Genomic DNA, 17,634 nt, shown 5'->3' on the forward strand with positions numbered 1-17,634 from the left:
TGTCTCAATATTCTTCAATCAGTAGATGTCTGCCTAGAGCGTCGACACACTGTAGCCAGGGGCTTTTCCGCGACCCGAAGGCTCCCTGGTAGGTAGGCAGGAGGTCCATAAGAGGATACAAGCTTCTTTGACGGCACGTAGGATCCCACGGTGGTGTCTTTTGAAGGATTTCACTTTTGAGATTAGAAGATAGTCTGCTGGTGCCAAGTCAGGACTGTGAGGGGGTAGGGAAATCGTCGCGATGTCGTTGCAGAAGGTAAGCGGATACTCGACTCTGCTCTTGGTCGTCCAATCAAAACTTTCGGACGGAGTTTAGCGCTGATCTTTCGCATTGCCGAATTTTCAGTGATATGGTGGTGTGTACACTGTCAATCTATTATCAATGCCAATACAATCTGCGATCATGCGCACACTTACACCGACGCGACGGTCTTAATTCAGCACTTGACACGCACACGTTTCACGTCGACGATCGTCCAGCGCGTCCACCTCGTCCACCCTCGCACACTCTCGGCAATTTTTGAACAGCTTTTGTCACTCTTAAAAACTGCAGTTGGTGACTTCCGTTCTAACTTAAAAACTTAGAAAATCATGTTCAACGTCTCCGTACCAGATTTACTCGGTCCAACACAAAATTTGATGGCCTACCGCTGTTCAATGGTTCTCTGCATTTTGCGCTTACACATAGTCACTCGACAGGGGACCAGCAAAAACACCATCTAGCAGCTTAAACGAGCTCTCGCAGGCGATTGGCGATTGGCGCGTGTTGAAGGTCAGATCCCCCAACACTGAGCTTGCGCGCTTCAACGTACAGACACTTGAGTAGAAAATTCTTTCCGATACTTTTCATAAAAACCTTGTAAATTCTCCAGTCACGATCAAATGACAGCTATCACATATGTACTCGTAGCACATCTCTTCGAATATATCGCGCGCGCGCACATTTAGCAAATTTAAGCTACGTCCACACTGGTATCGGGGGGCGTGCTTCTTGGTCCCTGAAAAGAAGACAGTTTGAGTGAGTTTGAACACCCTAAGCTGTAGAACTGCCATCTATGTAGACAAGAATAAAGAATGAACAGATGATTTTCGAATGCAAATATTTTGATTGAGGAGATAGCATGTGTAAATTTTTGTGTGCTGTTGCAAGACCGCGTAATGGTTTATGCATAATCCCGGGTTCACTTTAAAATTTATTCGGAAGTCTTTTATGTAAGATTTCCATTTCTTTGTTTTAATTTATTAACTTGGGCGATTTTTGATGCTAGCTTCGTGTTCATTTTCCCTTATCGGGGCTATATTGAACATTTTATAGATTATCCGTTTTTTTATATTTTGTTTTAATTATTAGGTTTTTAATTATTTTATTTATCATTAGATTTTAACAATTTTAAATTTTGTTTCTGATTATATAGTATTTTACCCCGAGGTCATTTTTCGGTCGTTAATTCTTGTCAGTAATTGTTTGAAGATATACTTTGTGTCGTGTGTAGTCCATTTATATGTATGTGTACTTTTCTTGCTAAATTTTTCATATTTTTAAATTAAGCGTAGTATCAATTCAATGTTAATCCTACCATTGGTCTTTGCCGACAATTTGGCATTTTTGTTGGTTTTATTCCTTCGCTGGCCTGCGTAGTGACTCGTTTGGCGAACGACCTGTGGGATTACCCAGCGGGATTCCCGGAGGCAGCTATTTTTTTAAAAAGGGCTTTTGGCTAAATGTTTATACTCTCCAAACATGACATTACGCTTGAAGAGTATTTTCCGTGATGTTTATGTGCCAAAATAAGATTTAGCAAGAACACAAACGAGGCGTGGATAGTGAAGGCAACGTTGGACACCCAATAAAATGGCGTCCTCCCCAAATCGAGCGATTTAGGCGCCTAAATTACGAGTTGGGACGCAGCTTTGATTTAACTCTTTTTACGGTGGTGATTATCTTCAGTTTTAGACCTCATTTTGAACAATAAGTGGGTAACCGCCAATGGAGGATATGAAGTTCACAAGTTTAATTGAATTTCCCGGATGCGTTTCCACGCGACTCCCAATTTGGTCACACCAGTGGCGCTTAGCAACGAGGGTCCCGTTCATTCGTGGACCCTTCGGTGCGCGCATGTTTCTGCATGCGTCGCTGTATTTCCCGAGCGATTCCGATGCCTCTGGAGTCGTGCAAATCTTGGATGCGACACGTGGGGATATCGAGAGAGGACTACTGGAACTCTGACCCCCTCTGCCCCCTTGCCATGGGTCAAAAGGCCACCGCCACTAGCAGCCGCTACTGTATTGGCCGTGCGTTGCTGTATTCCCGCCGTCGAATCGCTCCCTGGTTGCCACGATCGCGTGATATGTCTTTCGGACCGCTGTCTCGGGCGCGCGAGGCAGCGCCGTGCTTCGCTAATCTCTCCCGTGGAGACTCTTGTGAAACTGGACCGCCCCCATTGTGTTCCCGAGAGAGAGTTGAAGACAGCCTGTCAGATCTCCTTATCGAATCTCCGGTCCACGAGTCCACCCTGCGGGAATTAAGGGACGAATTTCTCATGACGTGCGAGAGAATGTTTATCTCGGAGGAGAGGAGGATGCTTCGGCAACGACTATTTGCCGCGATCGTTCGAATTGCAGACTTCGGAATTTCGGGCGAAGCGGCGGTCGGAGGGACACCAGTGGTGGTGGTGGTGTTGGTGGGGTGGGGAGGCAAGGACGTTGGATGGGATGACTCAACAGGCCGTATCGCTCTCACGCACTTCCGCAACCCGACTCCGAGTGCGAGGTTCAACTCCTTATCGCCTGGGATAGAGAAAAAGAAGAAGTGTTCATCTTCCCCGAATCGTGCTCCATCGAGGATGGAGGCGATTCAAATCGCAGTAAACAACCCAAAGTTTGTTCTAGACGCTCATTTCATGCGGGAATCCAAAAAAAGGTTCTCCTTGAATTACGTTGAACTTTGGAGAAAGGGGGAAGTTTAGGAGGAATCTTACGAAAGCTTTGCTTTCAAATTTCAGCCATTTTTCATGCAAAAAAAACATTTAAATGTATCCGCTGATTGCTAGATAAAAAAATTTGGAAATCTCACGAGTACTGCTTTAGAACTATTTAAGTATTTATCAATCTACGAGTATAAGAACTTCTAAATGCTTGCTTCATTTTATTGTATGTATTACGGTTCCACTGTAAGAAAAGAAATGAATTTTCATTCCTGTTAGTGTGTTTTTTTCAGCACAAATACGTATTTATAATTATCAGAGGATGATCGTGGTGAAAAGCACTTTTTTGGAGAAGCTGACTGTTTGATGTGCTAATGATAGAAGCGATAATTGCGTAAGAGAGAGGCGGAGAAGTTCGTCTCTACCGAAATCTTGCAAAGGAGTGGCGGGGTAAAGGAAAAAAAGCCGAAAATGGTCTTGTGCAATTTAAGTACGAATTCTACGACATGCTAAGCTCACACATTCAGGGCGAGTGGGGGGGAGGGGGGGGGGACGCGGGCAGTTTATATGTCCCGGCCTTTGTTTTTCCGGGGAGGTATCTGGTAGTGGAGAAGTACGTAATTTGATAATTGTTTTGATCGCGAAAGACAATAAATGTTAAACAAACCAAAACCGCTATTAAAGTAAGCAAATCCCAAAAATTATGGCAGAAGATACTTTAATTCGACTCTCTTTTCGGGCGATTTACAGATTTACATTTACAAAGCAGAAGACGGGTGTCCCTTGATTCATAAAAAACCATTACACGCGGCAACTCTCAGAATATGAGCAAGCTATTTGAAGGTTAAGGCTGCAGTACGTTGTAAATTACCATAACGAATATTTCATTGAGATAATTAATACATTTTCCATTAGCGATAATGTTAACTTTATTTTTATCTACTCGTAATCGAGTGGTTAAGAAAACGTCTTACGTGCGATGATTCAAAGGAGCAGCGGGGTAATCAAGCATAAATCCAATAATTCAGACATGCCGAACTATACCTTGAAAATGATGGACCTCAACAATTACTTAAAATCAGAACGGACCAGCCCACTTACGGTCTTCGAATAGGTGTGAGGATAGTTGACAATCATTGGGACAATTTCGAGCGCAATATTAACCTGCTCTATCAATCATCATGATAAAATATTCACTTTCGGAACTCTCCCATGTTCCCCAAATTTATATAATATTTTCGAAATTCAAATAAAACTAGGATCCCATTTGAATAAGTTATGATGCATTTGAAAAACATCAAAAAAGAAACGTGTGTAGAGGCCCAAGGTCAGTACTATGAAGAATTTTAGGAGTTTGTGCAAATATCTTCAATAAATTACTTTCAAAAAAATAAGTGAATGACTTTGGGGACGCCCCCTGCATAAAGGTGTCTCAGGAGCTCAGATGTGGCTGAAGTGTGGGGAGAATCCGGAGGCCAGAAGTGGCAAACGACGAACGGCGACGATGACAAGTGTAAGTGATCCGATGACAAGGACGCCGTGATCAGAAAATGTCGATCTTTGGGTGTGGGATATTACCACGTAATTAGTGCTGATGTAGTGCATTTCAAATATATACGAGTATGCAGAAACCGGAGCGTAAAAGCACACCTTCGGAATCGAATGTGTTAACTTGTGTTGGGAGGTCACCACATTCGGGTTGGATATCCATTTGCCTCAGGCTTCGCGCAATTTAGTCAGGAATGGGCAGAGACTGATCACACCAGTCAACGACTTGGGGAATAGGAGGAGTATTGCAATATGCCGACGGCGAATCGCAATCCAATTGATAAATGAAACTATAGAATCGATATTCAATCTTCATGATTGACGCGAGATAATTTATGCTTGTAGTTGATGAAGATGTAGTCATATATATATATATATATATATATATATATATATATATATATATATATATATATATATATATATATATATATATACATTCAAACACGAAATCCCGCCAAACGGCGAATGAATACTCATAAATTACGTTTCCTCGATAGCTCAAGCGGTTAAGAGCATCCGCCCGGCAAGTGGAAAGATCCGAGGTTCGAGTCCCGGTCAAGGAAATATTTTTACTCTTGTGATCCGTTCGATTCCGCCTTCCCCACCTCTATTGTGTTCGTCCTTTTATGTGTGTTCCTATCCCTTTTCCTTATATCTGTTTCTGTATATATGAGTATATATATACCAACTACATCTACATCAACTACAAGCATAATTTGTATATATATATATATATATATATATATATATATATATATATATATATATATATATATATATATATATATCAACTACATCTACATCAACTACAAGCATAATTTATCTCGCGTCAATCATGAAGATTAAATATCGAATTAGTTTTAGTAGAGAGAGAGAGAGAAATTTTAATATTATAAATAGCTCGTGTCTGTATTGATATTGAGTTGAGTGCGGGAATAAAAATTATAAATTGCACGGAAGTATGCAATGTGTTATTTCATCCACTCATGGCACCATTTTAAAGTTTAGGTACTTTATTTATGAACTGTTATGTCAATGCATAAAAATATGCTGACAGATGTGGGAGGATGCAGCAACGAAACATAATACAAACAGTAATGATACAGCAAGCGCACACGTAGGCTTGGGTGTAGGAGGTTGGTACGATAAACTTTAGTTGGGAGCTGGGAATTACGAAACCATACACAAAGAGGTAAAGAAAAGGGAACAGGGATACTGCATAGGCCAACATTCGGAAGATATAAAAACCCATAAACATAGATAGCAGCAAATATTTTCCAAAAATAAAAAAGAGAGCCGAAGTAAATGGTTTAAGTGAATTTTATTACGATAAGTAGGCAAATCACTGCTGGTATAGAAAAAAAACAAAAAGATTTAAATGGAATACATCCTAGAGCTCTATTTTAATAACAAGGATGATGGAATGATTTGAATCTGGAAGACAAATGGGTGTGAAGAATATGGTTTAAGGGCTGGAGATGGTTAAGTAGGAAGTAGGAAAAAATTTAATGTATCTCAGGGAAAAGAAAGCTCTTGAAATCGAGCGCTAGGCGTCCTGAGAATGCTCTTCAAATATACTGTAGAGATTCGGGTGAATGAACTCTCCTGAAAAAATTTGGCATGACATGAAAATCAAACATGAAAGTCATTCCCATCCATTACGTGGGAAAGCATTCATTGTTCCTGTCCAAAAAAGATTTCATGACTAACGAATTTTCGTGCTCCTGTCCTCAATGCACTCTTCGCCATTCACTTTCGTAGACTAGAAGAAGACTTTGCCTTTTTTTAATCGTTTTTTTGCACATATTATGTACAGCCTAACTTTTCAATGGCTCGTGATTTTTCTCTTTGAATAACGAAACCCATCCACCTGTTCAAAGGTGTCTTTCCCTGACCTTATTGGAGAGTATGTTTCACACTTCGACTGCAGACCTAACATCTACGTATAACGTCGAGAGATCGAGATATATTGTTCTAACCTCTTGGCACTCGATGGCTTAAAAATCATCCAGAGTGTAAATTCGATTTTTTTTACCTCAGTCGTCCTGGAATCCAAAATTATATTACTACAGCACAGTGGATTCGAGTTTCTTACCAGTCCGCGAGCCTGAAGCCAACGTTTAAATACTTAGGCTGTTTATACCTTTGACAAATTCTAAAGAAACTGCGGTGCGTCGCGCACGACTACCAATGCCTGTGACATTGTATGTTGCGCGGTATTTCGTCACAACATCTTGTTCCTTTAAAGCCCCCAAAATTTCAGTGCGTAAGAGGACGCCTCGATAGCTTAACTGGCTGAAGCACTCAACTGGACATTTAGTGATACGGGTTCGAATCCCGGTCATGGGGAATGATTTTTTTACTCTCTAAAATTGTTACATTGAAATTCATATTAGCGGATGACTCCATTAAAAGTCACTGTTGAGGCATCTCCCGCAGTTTCTTTAGAATTTCTCAACAAATTACTTAAAATCGAAACGGACCAGCCCACTAACGGTTTTCGAATGAATGTACCGACTAAAAATGATGCTTCTTTCATTTCCACGAGGGGCATAAAGTACGGTAATGAATATGTGCAGTATATTTTATTACTGCGTTTCACTGCGACAAAAACTCGCCCGATGCCATCACGTTTTCCACTCAGCGTATGTCTGATTTCTCGCTCCGAACAAGTTAAAAAAAAAGGCCAAACTAAGCAGCTTTGCTTGGACATAAAATGGAAAGCTGGAAATTAGAGCCATCTTAGTTTATGATGAATTCTCACGGGTATTTCTAATTTTTGACTAAAACTCTATCGTCAACCCGCAGTCATCCATGAGGTAAGACAACCAGTCCTTGAACTCGAAAACATTCAAATTTTGCAATCTAATGGAGTTTATGCACTTCTTCCGAGACAGAGGAGATAATTAGAGTTATATAGAAAACTGAGCCGAAAAGTCAGTAATTGATCTGAATAAAGTAACATCCCAAATGTACAACGCTGATGTCAACAATCGCCACTCGAATGAATAAAGGAAATCGGCCCCCGTGATGGTGGCAAAAAGGCCTTAACTTTTTAACCAGAAATCTCATTTTCTTTCTGGTCAGATCGATTGGGTTTCTCTCCCCAGGCGAGCGACTTTGAAATCGCACTTATTTTCTGGCTCCAGCCCACCCTTCACCACCGACTAAATTCCTTCCGTTCCAAAGATTTCTTGCGGAGCACAAGCGATGTGTAAGAGACGCCAACGCCAAACTTTCACTTTCCTTCCGATGCGAACTTCTCTCTCTCTCTCTCCGCGAGGCAAGCAATTCTTCTCGCAGTCTGCAGCGGGACCACGGGCTTTAGTAGCACTTGTGAAGATAACACGCTTGATAGGAATGGTTTAGGGAAATGATTAAGGGGATTTATTATGCGTGTTCGATTCCAACCCGAGAGTAGGCTGACGCTTCGCCGATGAAGACGGCGTCAGCTGACGAAGCGATGGTATTCGTTTCTCCAGCCGGCTCGTGACCCGAGAACTCTCTTTGCCCCTCATGTGATGGGCCATGAAAAAGTTCTGTTCTTATTTTTGACACCTTTGGTGACGGATCTCTCCGTTGTACTCACTCGGGTGGGTGGTTTGTGAAGAGTAATCCCAAGCAAGCGCAGTACTTCCTCCGTGTGGTGATCGACGATGAAGGTTACTCTGGATCCTTGGATGAGGAAACTCCGAAGGAGATTAGACGCCAGATTTCTATTTGCCGCTCTCAAAAAATATTATCATACACAATGAAACCGATGACCTCGGTCACTGGATGCTGCCATTGACTAAAGAAATACTCCGTGATGCTACTAGTAAACATGATCATAATGTACCAATCGTTCATAACATAAGTCGAAAGTGCTGGAATTAAAAATCTAAAGTTATTTTCGTAAGACGTTATATCCTGGCCGGGTTGATACTATACGTAATGCTGTGTTGTCGATTTGTCAATTGAAAGGTTCGTGGTTCGAGTCCCGATGAGAGGGAATCTTGATTTCGTTAGCAATCGCATCTCCATAAAACAGTGATTATCACGAATACTTGACAATGATGTGCTTCCGTCATTTTTACAGTGTTTAGTAAGTCATTACTTTCTGCTTTGTGTGGAGGCAATGCTAGGGATTCTCACCAACTTCATTGAACTTAATTGTGTGCATCGTCAAGGCAACACAGAAAGATCAAGTCGAAGGAAGATAAAAGGTGGCGCACAAATAGGCGGACAAAGGATAAACATGTTGAAGTTTGCGAACAAGAAAGACATATGTGCAGAGGATAAAAACACGATAATTAAATAATACAACTTCAAGATACGCGAGAATAAAACTAATGATTGATTTACAGTCGTATTGGGGAAGATCATTTTCAAATTAAGCCTAAGAAAGAACACCTTTGAAGAAGCGAACCTTTCATTTAAGACGGAAAAATCACCAAAGAGGAAGTATCATGCGGGAGGTAGTAAAACGGAATAGCGTTGGCCAAGGGGGGATTTATATCAGAAGAAACAACTAGTCTAGGTCTAACAGGAGTTTCAGAAATAACTTTGCAGCTTCCACATAAAATAACTTATTTATTTTCTACTAGTTTCGCTACACTGTAGCATCTTCAGGAACGTACAAAGAAAATATTCTTTTTTCACACATATATATACTAGTCCAAGTTGGTGTGGGTTGGGTGGGTGGGGGGGGGGAAACTGACGCGCTGCCTGGGTGGGGGCGGTCAGAGTGGGTGAGAGTGGTTGACTGTGAGTAGCGGGGGCTAGGGAAGGATTATGAGGGACGGTTATTCGCAGGGGGGTAGATCTGACCGCCCCCACCCAGGCAGCGCGTCAGTTTCCCCCCCTCCACCCACCCAACCCACACCAACTTGGACTAGTACATATATGTGTGAAAAAAGAATATTTTCTTTGTACGTTCCTGAAGATGCTACAGTGTAGCGAAACTAGTAGAAAATAAATAAGTTATTTTATGTGGAAGCTGCAAAGTTATTTCTGAAACTCCTGTTCGCAATGGATTTCCACAAAGTCTCGGCCTCAACCATCAGTCATAGTCTAGGTCTAATGAAGTAGTTAATGACACTCTTTATGTTTTGAGGTCAACTTACTTTGCCAATACTGAGGCATGAGTGATTAAAATATAAAACATAAAAGTGATGGCAATGTTATTATGCAGAAAAAAGATGAAAATTTGATAACTGAATTGAGCAACATTAAACATATAAAAAAGCCGTACGTAATGACCATAACAATAGTTTACTTTGTCCAAATATCAAAAACAGCTCTTGTAAAACAACGATTTCAGAGTGTAAAAATCATTCGCCTTGATTGGGATTCATCCCGGTCCAGGCGAATGATTCCTGAACGAAACCCATCCGAAATGACTCATCCCAGTCAAGGCGAATGATTTTTACACTCTGATATTGTTGCAATGACATGCTTATAATGCGGATGACTCCGTTAAAAAGTAACTGTTGCGGCAGTTTCTTGAATTAGTTTCTACGAAATATATGTATACAAAATGTAGAGCAGTTACATCTAACAGAAAATCATATGCTGCAAACAGAAACGTAATTCAGATTTAAGAATTGGGTAATGTGCAAAGTAGAGATAAGTGAGCCATTGCTCATAATTTTAGAATAGAGTTGTACATTTTCTTGAGGAAAATGTTTTTTAATTGGACGTTCAAACAAATATTCATGGAATTTTCAAGTCTAATGACAAGTATGAGCTCGGAGGGAACAAGGGTGTGTACACATACCATCTCATAAGGCCCAAATTTTAATAATTTTCCATCTAATAGACAAGCAATGCGGATTGCTGTTCTTGTAACGTAAGAATGATCGTTGTAATGATGAGAAAATGGACTCATATAAAGCTTTTTGCATAAGATAAAAGGCAAAGCATATACGTACTCATGGAGAAGAGTTAGGACTGTTTGAGAACAAAATATTGGTTTAGACGGTGACCTATATTGTTGGAAGGCCATAAACTGACTATTATCTTTTGAACTTGAAGCAGTTGTTGTCTGCCCGTGAAGTGAGCAAGGAGTGTGTCTCTCTCGTGAAGAGATAAGTGAATGAACTCTCTGCAAGGAAGGAGATTAGAGGAAGGCCTGCAACGATTTACGAGAAACAATTTGACGGAAGCGCAGGAAACTACAAAAAAGTTGAAGATAGTCGCCCGCTCGGATAGCGCCTGATTGCCAATCCTCGGATTGATTGCTCACAATGAAGAGTTTTTTGTTTTCATTTTTCTGGTTTAGTACTAGCCTACTCGCGACCCCTCGACTCAGACACGCCGAGCCTTGCTTTCTTCACTGGAGGCGCAATGCTCAAGCTCGGCTATTTGTATTAAGACGCCGGCAACTCAGCGAGGGAAAGTTTGCATTCATTCGGAAAAGTTCGCCCCTTGTCAGCGTTCCATCGCAAATTAAACTCCTCTTCGAAGAGAAGTTATCGACCAAGTTGACAGAGTTGGTCATTGCCATACACTCGCACACAAACGCATATCGACATAAGTTAAGGGATCGGTGCTTTGAATCGTCATCTAAGTTACATGTCATTTTCCGTTTGCAGCATCTATAAAGTATTTTTATCATTTTTCTATCTTCCTCTTCGAGAGCATGGATGGAAAATATCTGCTTGCGATTCTTGTCGAATCTTTCGGCATGTTCTCACAAAAATCACTCAAATATATAATATTTAGTGTGGTTTGTGCTTGGTCATTCATGGGGAATGAAGCATAAAACCCTAATCCCCTCATCCCTTACCCTTTCCTCCTGGTACTGCACCCCCTGCCACACACCTTTTTGGTGGCTTGCAGGGTATTGATGTAGATGTAGATGAAGCATACTTAGCCAATTTGAAGTTCGGCCATCTTCACTCAATTTCGCTTTTCATAAGGTAGCGCAATTACCAAGCAAGTATTTCGCTCATTATTAATTTTAGTCAAGCCACATGACACATAGAAACTGAACTGGACGAGCCCGAAAAACAATTCCTAGATGTGAGGTCTACGTAATAGTTGTCCGGAAGAATGGCGTTAGGCCTGCATGTGAAGGCCCAGAAGTACCCGGCCTGACCTAGAGATGGCGGGAGTTGTTTGAAAAATATCACTGTATTAGAAACTATGCAATCTATTAAGCATATGTTTCAAGTTTGAAGACGCTACGCTGTTTAGTATTTGTTTGGCAGCCATCAATAGTGAACGTTATGAGTGAATTTGTGAAAATGGAGAAAAAAAGATCATCTTTATGTGATCCAATTCTTTCATTTGAAAGGCTTCAGCCCAACCAAAATAAAAGCTGACATGGATTCTACTCTGGGTGAGTCTGCTCCTTCGTTTACAATAGTAAAATATTGGGTAGCACAGTTTAAACGAGGCCGTGCGAGCTGTCAAGACGTGCATCGGATTGGTCGACCAAATGAGGTGATGACTCCAGAAACGGTGAAGAAAATCCACAAAGTGATACAGGATGATCGTCGACTGAAAGTGCACAAGCTAGCAGCAGATATAGTAGGCATTTCAAAAAGTGCGGTACATCGCATATTAACTGAAAATTTGGACATGAGAAAGCTGTGTGCAAGATGGTTGCTGCGTTTGCTCACACTCGAGCAAACCCAGTGTCGTGGATATGTTTTAATTGAGTATTTAGCAAAGTTTAACATCAACAAAGCAGAATTTTTGCGCCGTTTCATAACCAAGGATGAAACATGGGTCCATTACTTCACACACGAGACAAAAGAACAATCAAAACAATTGATTCAAATGGGAGAACCGGCTCCAAAGAAGGCGAAGACGGTTTCATCTGCAGGCAAGGTCAAGGCGTCGGCTTTTTGGAATGCGCGTGGGATAATTTTATCGCAATACGTATTTTTGGGTTTGTAGCTCACGAGGAAGGTTATAAATATTTCGACTTTGCGTATCATATGAATTAGAACGGAACAGTCATGTTATCAGCCCCCAATATTGAGGCCCGGAGACTCTTGAACCAGGCTGTCTGATAACCTCATGAACTTTAACTCAATGCTGACCTCGGAAATATATGCATGCACGTTGAACGTGCTCCGAGAGTAGCGGAGTGTGTGAGCTTGCGATTTGCCAACACTCTCGTGCGCCGCATTGCAACATGATAGAGCTTTATAAAAATATCCTCCGCCGGAGCGACCACCCATCGGTTTAATATATGTCAACGACCACGCGGATGACTTTGTATTTCCAACTGATACATAGTAAGACACCTTGACGGATAAATGAGAGAAAATTACAAGAATGAAGACGAGTTGCCGACTTTTTATGCAAGTTATGACCTTTGAATCATCACTGCTGCAGATCGGGAGATGCGATGAATTTTTCAGAAAAATATCAATGATCCATTGATTTTAAAAAATCTTATAATTTTGATTGAGCGTTTTATTTTCGTCTGGTTCAACTTGGTTTGTCTAGTTCATCATCTTAACTGGACCGCAAAAGTGGTCCCAAAAAAGTGAAAGCGTGCACTTAGCTGCAATATACGGCGGAGATTTCGAATGATTTCCTAGTTGTTCCCGAAAAGCACGGAAGTTTGACGTCAGATTCAGGATTTCCAGAATACACTCAACAGTAAATACTTGCTTAATGAGTTGATCCACCGCTATTATTCCTGGTTGTTTAGATTACAATGGTTCAAATGTCTGTTGCGCCTCTCTGGCAGACGATAAACAATATATACCTGAAATTGTACTGTTAACTTTCGCATTTTGAGCAATAGTTTGAACCTAAATTGCATGACACGGAAAGTGGCAATTATCGATGTCAATCACCTCCACTCTGTGTCATAAAAAAACTATCACCAACTCCCCATTTAACCTTAGACCGTTACGTTTGTTTGCAAGTTGTCCCATGGCGTGCATGTCAGATCGACAGCACTATTGCCCCACATGCTTGATCGTCATTAACTCTGGGAAGAAGAAAGATGCCGCTGAAATTTCTTGGAGCGGTAATTGTTGAGAATGAGTTCATCGGGTGGATCTTAGAGGCAATATAGACCTAGGGCTAAAAATATCTTAAACAATAATACGTTATGGTATTAATTTTTGTACGCTAAATCTCGTTAGTCAAGTTTGAAACTTAGAAGGCAGTTCTTCAAACTTAGACAAAATACGAGGGTCATCCGGAAAGTAGTACCCGTTCGTGCCGCATGAAGTGCTGACGACGCGAGTAGCCGCTGGACGAGGTCAGATAGCTTCAGTGGCTTGTCTGCCTTCTCTGAGCCAAGTTGCGTGACGCTAGCATTGCCTGTGTTGTTTCTGTGATTGTTTACAATGTTTAAAAAAATTGAGAACGCCGCCAGTTGTGAAGTGAGGGCAGTGATTAAATTCCTCAATGCAAGAAACGTTCGCCCATGTGATATTCATCGCCAATTAAAGGAGGTGTATGGAGACAATGTAATGGACGAGTCGTCTGTTCGGCGGTGGTGTCGCAACTTCAACATGGGGAGGGGGAACACACACGACGATGAGCGTTCGGGGAGACCGTCTGTCATTACAGACCAACTGGTGAGCTCAGTTGACGAATTCGTGAGGAACGATCGGCGCGTCACAATTGATGACATCTGTGAGCATTTTCCCAATGTTTCTCGAACAATTGTTCATGAAATTGTTAAACACCATCTGCATTATGCAAAAATTTGTGCAAGATGGGTCCCTCGCGTATCTCAATGAGCTGGCGGCGAAGGACTATGCAGCAGGAATACAGAAACTTGTCACACGTTATGACAAATGCCTTAATTTGCTTGGAGATTATGTTGAGAAGTAGTTTAAAGTATCCTCTTTCAAAAAAAATTTTTTATGTTTGTTAATATTTACTTTTGTGTCTTTATTTCACGAACGGGTACTACTTTCCGGATGACCCTCGTATGTATTCAGGCAATGAAGTTCGTAAGTCTCGGGTGACATTAAATCTAGCTTTTGGCTTATCCTTCCGCAGTTAATATTAATATATCATGGGACACGACCAACGATTGTGAGGTTGTTTGTCAATAATGTTGGAAATGAAATGCTTTAATCAATTTTGCCACTTTCCTCCGCCATCTACGTCCGATTGTAAGAAGCATGAACTTCTTTCTCGAGGATTTTGCCTCCGGGGGAAAACCTACAGATATCACGCTCGCTCTCAGACCCGTGAACCTCGTCGGAACTTCTGAATGACGTGCATCCCCAAAGATTTCCAATCATCCATCCTCCTTCGATAACAGTTTGTGTACCTGCCAGCCGCAGACCCAGGATCATCTTTAAAATGAAGTATGAGGGTCCCAACTTAGGGGTGGAAGTTTGACGGAGGATATAAAAGACTTCACTATTTTCTGTAAGAAATTGTAACTTTCAACTTCATAGGAAAAACACATTTCGAATTTCCTATATATCGCCATACCACACGCCATCGGATGAATATTTTTTTTCCAAAGCTCGCAATTTGTTGAATTCGTTTCCAAAAAACGTATGGCAATATAAATTATTTTGTAAAAAATGGAAATCTTAACCTGTCAAGAAAATCTCGGAATTCTGCGTGTTTTATGTGACGCGATAACTATTGACTGCATTTTTAATTTAATAACATCTTGACTCATTCAACGTTGATCCCGCGGTAAAAGTCGTATCCAACTCGGGACGAAACAACTTCAAGAATGATTCTTAATCACTGGCAGTCTCTTGCGAATGCCCAAATCATAGAGACGTGACAACGGCATGGCTTACCCCGCCTACAATTTAGAAAACAGTTCCGATGCCTTTGACACAGGGTTTTGGGTATGGACTACGATGAGTTTTCTTCCAGCTTGGCAAGGATGCAGCAAGCAGAAGTATATTATACGTCCTGATGTCGTACAATCGATACAAATACGCGTATCATACCGGGTAAAAATAAAGTTTCCATAATTTCGAGCTGTTCCCGACTGTACACGACTACCGACAGCATGAGCCGCGCAAAAATATTATCATCCCAAGCGCTATTCAGCAAAAGGGAACAAATCAGTTTATTTTGCTTTGTTAGATTCGGTGAGGAAAGTTTGGTTACGGAACGAAATACCCCTTTGATCCACTGATGCTATTCAAAGTAATTGTTTGACTAAATTTTTCATAAACCCTAATTGAAAATTCCAGTTCGATTTTTCAATCAAGAGGCAATATCTGATTAGAACAAACCACAAAATCTACCGTATTACTTCATAGAAACTTGCTAATTAAAAGTAATTTCTAATGAGGAGACACTCCTGTAGGTTTATGGTCATAGTACTTAAATGTTCCACTCTGGATGTTTAGTCATGTGTATCAATGGCCAGTTTAGTATGAACCATGTTGGGTAATTGAGCAAAGAAATTATATTTGCCAATAGTAATCCTTCGACTTGCACCAACTAATGATGATGACTGGTACAGATTTTGAACACTTCCTTCTAAAATTTGTAATTTTTATTCACATTTACAATTATTTATAACCTATTTAATGAGTGCAATTAGCCATTTTGCTTGCATTCTCTTAATGAATACTTTCTATTTTTTAGTCACAGTTTAAAGTTAGAAAATTTTGCTTCATCCAAAGAAGTATTAAAATATTGGTTCACATAGATGTAGTTTATTTTATTTCAAAGAGTTAATGAAATTGTGTCAACAGTTTGAACAGCATATTGTTCACCTGAAAATACTTTGGGACATTAGCATTGGGCATAACATAAGGCTGAATATTTGAATAAAAGTATTAAATATTGCAAAGGAAAATGTATCATAGGTCATAAAAACATGCAGTAACTATTTATAGGTATTTTCCTTAGTTTTGACTATTTCTTTAATCTACTGACAATTATTAATAGAATATCATTGCAGTTGAAAAGTGTATTCTAAAGCATGTACGACTCCAGAGGTTGTGGGTTCGATTTCCATTTAAGAGGGTTTTTTCTGTACCTGGTGTTTTTAATTGTCTTGTTGTTATTTTCAATTGTAAACATTCGATGAGAAGGCCAAATAACGGCTGCTGTTGGATTAAGGATAAATAAATTAAAATAAAGGTTACAGAAATCCTCCTTTATATTTTACCACAGAGTTTTTTCCTAAATTTTTTGCTAACTCATTTTCAGAACAAAAGAAGATACTGAAGGATGTTAGCGGATGTTTTTTGCCTGGGAAGCTCACAGCAATTATAGGGCCATCTGGTTCTGGGAAAACTACCCTCATGAACATTCTCTCAGGATTCAGGTGGGAGCTTTAAACTTATGTTCCTACTTTTAAGTTATTTTCATGGAAAACTAAAATAGTTTTCCTCATATTAATGTTGTGCCATCAAGATATGGGTATTTAAAAATTCATGGTCCATCACCCAGTGGTCCTTGGTTTAAATCCTGGGAGTCATCATTATTTCAGTGGTGTATGTTCGGAATCCCAATTTTTAGGAGTGCAGAGAGCCCTTCTACTTTAGAGAAAGTCTGTAAATTGGAATAAAGTGTGTAAACTCTTGCTACATTTTATTCAGAATAGACTACTTCTAGTAATATAGGAATATTTCTCCCCCTATTACTTGAATCACTTGGTTACTACCTGCCCCAGGATTACTGATCTACATATTTCTAATGGTATAAATGACATAGGATGTAAATATCTCCCTTGTAGTCTCACCCATCCATGTATTTTAGCGCCATAAATGAACAACAATTTATGTGCAACCAAAAGTGAATGCAGGAAATATTGAGAAACAAAGGTATGATAAGTACCGTAATAGATAGGAGAATGTTGTCCAGGCAAAGTAGCAGAAGAAAAAGACTAGGCATGTTAGACGGAACGGAAGGAGGTAGGAAGTATGTGGTGTTGAACATGCTATATCATTATATGTTGTTTTAAGGCATTCTGATGCAAAGGAATGGTTTCGAAACTTAGCATTACTTAATCGTTGGGTCTAACGAAAGCCTTCCTTGACCAATGAAATACTGTCTAATCTATTATATGACCTTTTCAAATCATATGTATATTAAACATATGAGCATGTCTTTTGTGCTATTTTGTTTATTAAATTTTGATCATAGAGTAATTATGTTCTTTCACATTTTATATAGTAATTAAATATCCCAAGAAACAGTCACACAGGTGCATTATGTTTGAACAAAATTAGATAAAGAAAAACCTCTTTATGGATGC

General features: G+C 40.2%; 1 protein-coding gene across 1 annotated transcript in view; it reads left to right on the forward strand.

The window, feature by feature from the left end:
* The window catches only part of LOC139699204 (ATP-binding cassette sub-family G member 1-like), a 90,076-nt gene that overhangs the window by 42,506 nt on the left and 29,936 nt on the right, over positions 1 to 17,634 (forward strand). The window contains exon 2 of the mRNA XM_071598166.1: positions 16,584 to 16,701. Coding sequence (XP_071454267.1) covers positions 16,584 to 16,701 — 118 coding nt within the window. The remainder of the gene's footprint in view (positions 1 to 16,583; positions 16,702 to 17,634) is intronic.

This window comes from Hetaerina americana, unplaced genomic scaffold (genome assembly GCF_022747635.1).
Source record: "Hetaerina americana unplaced genomic scaffold, ioHetAmer1.1.p SCAF_10, whole genome shotgun sequence".
NCBI lineage: Eukaryota > Metazoa > Arthropoda > Insecta > Odonata > Calopterygidae > Hetaerina > Hetaerina americana.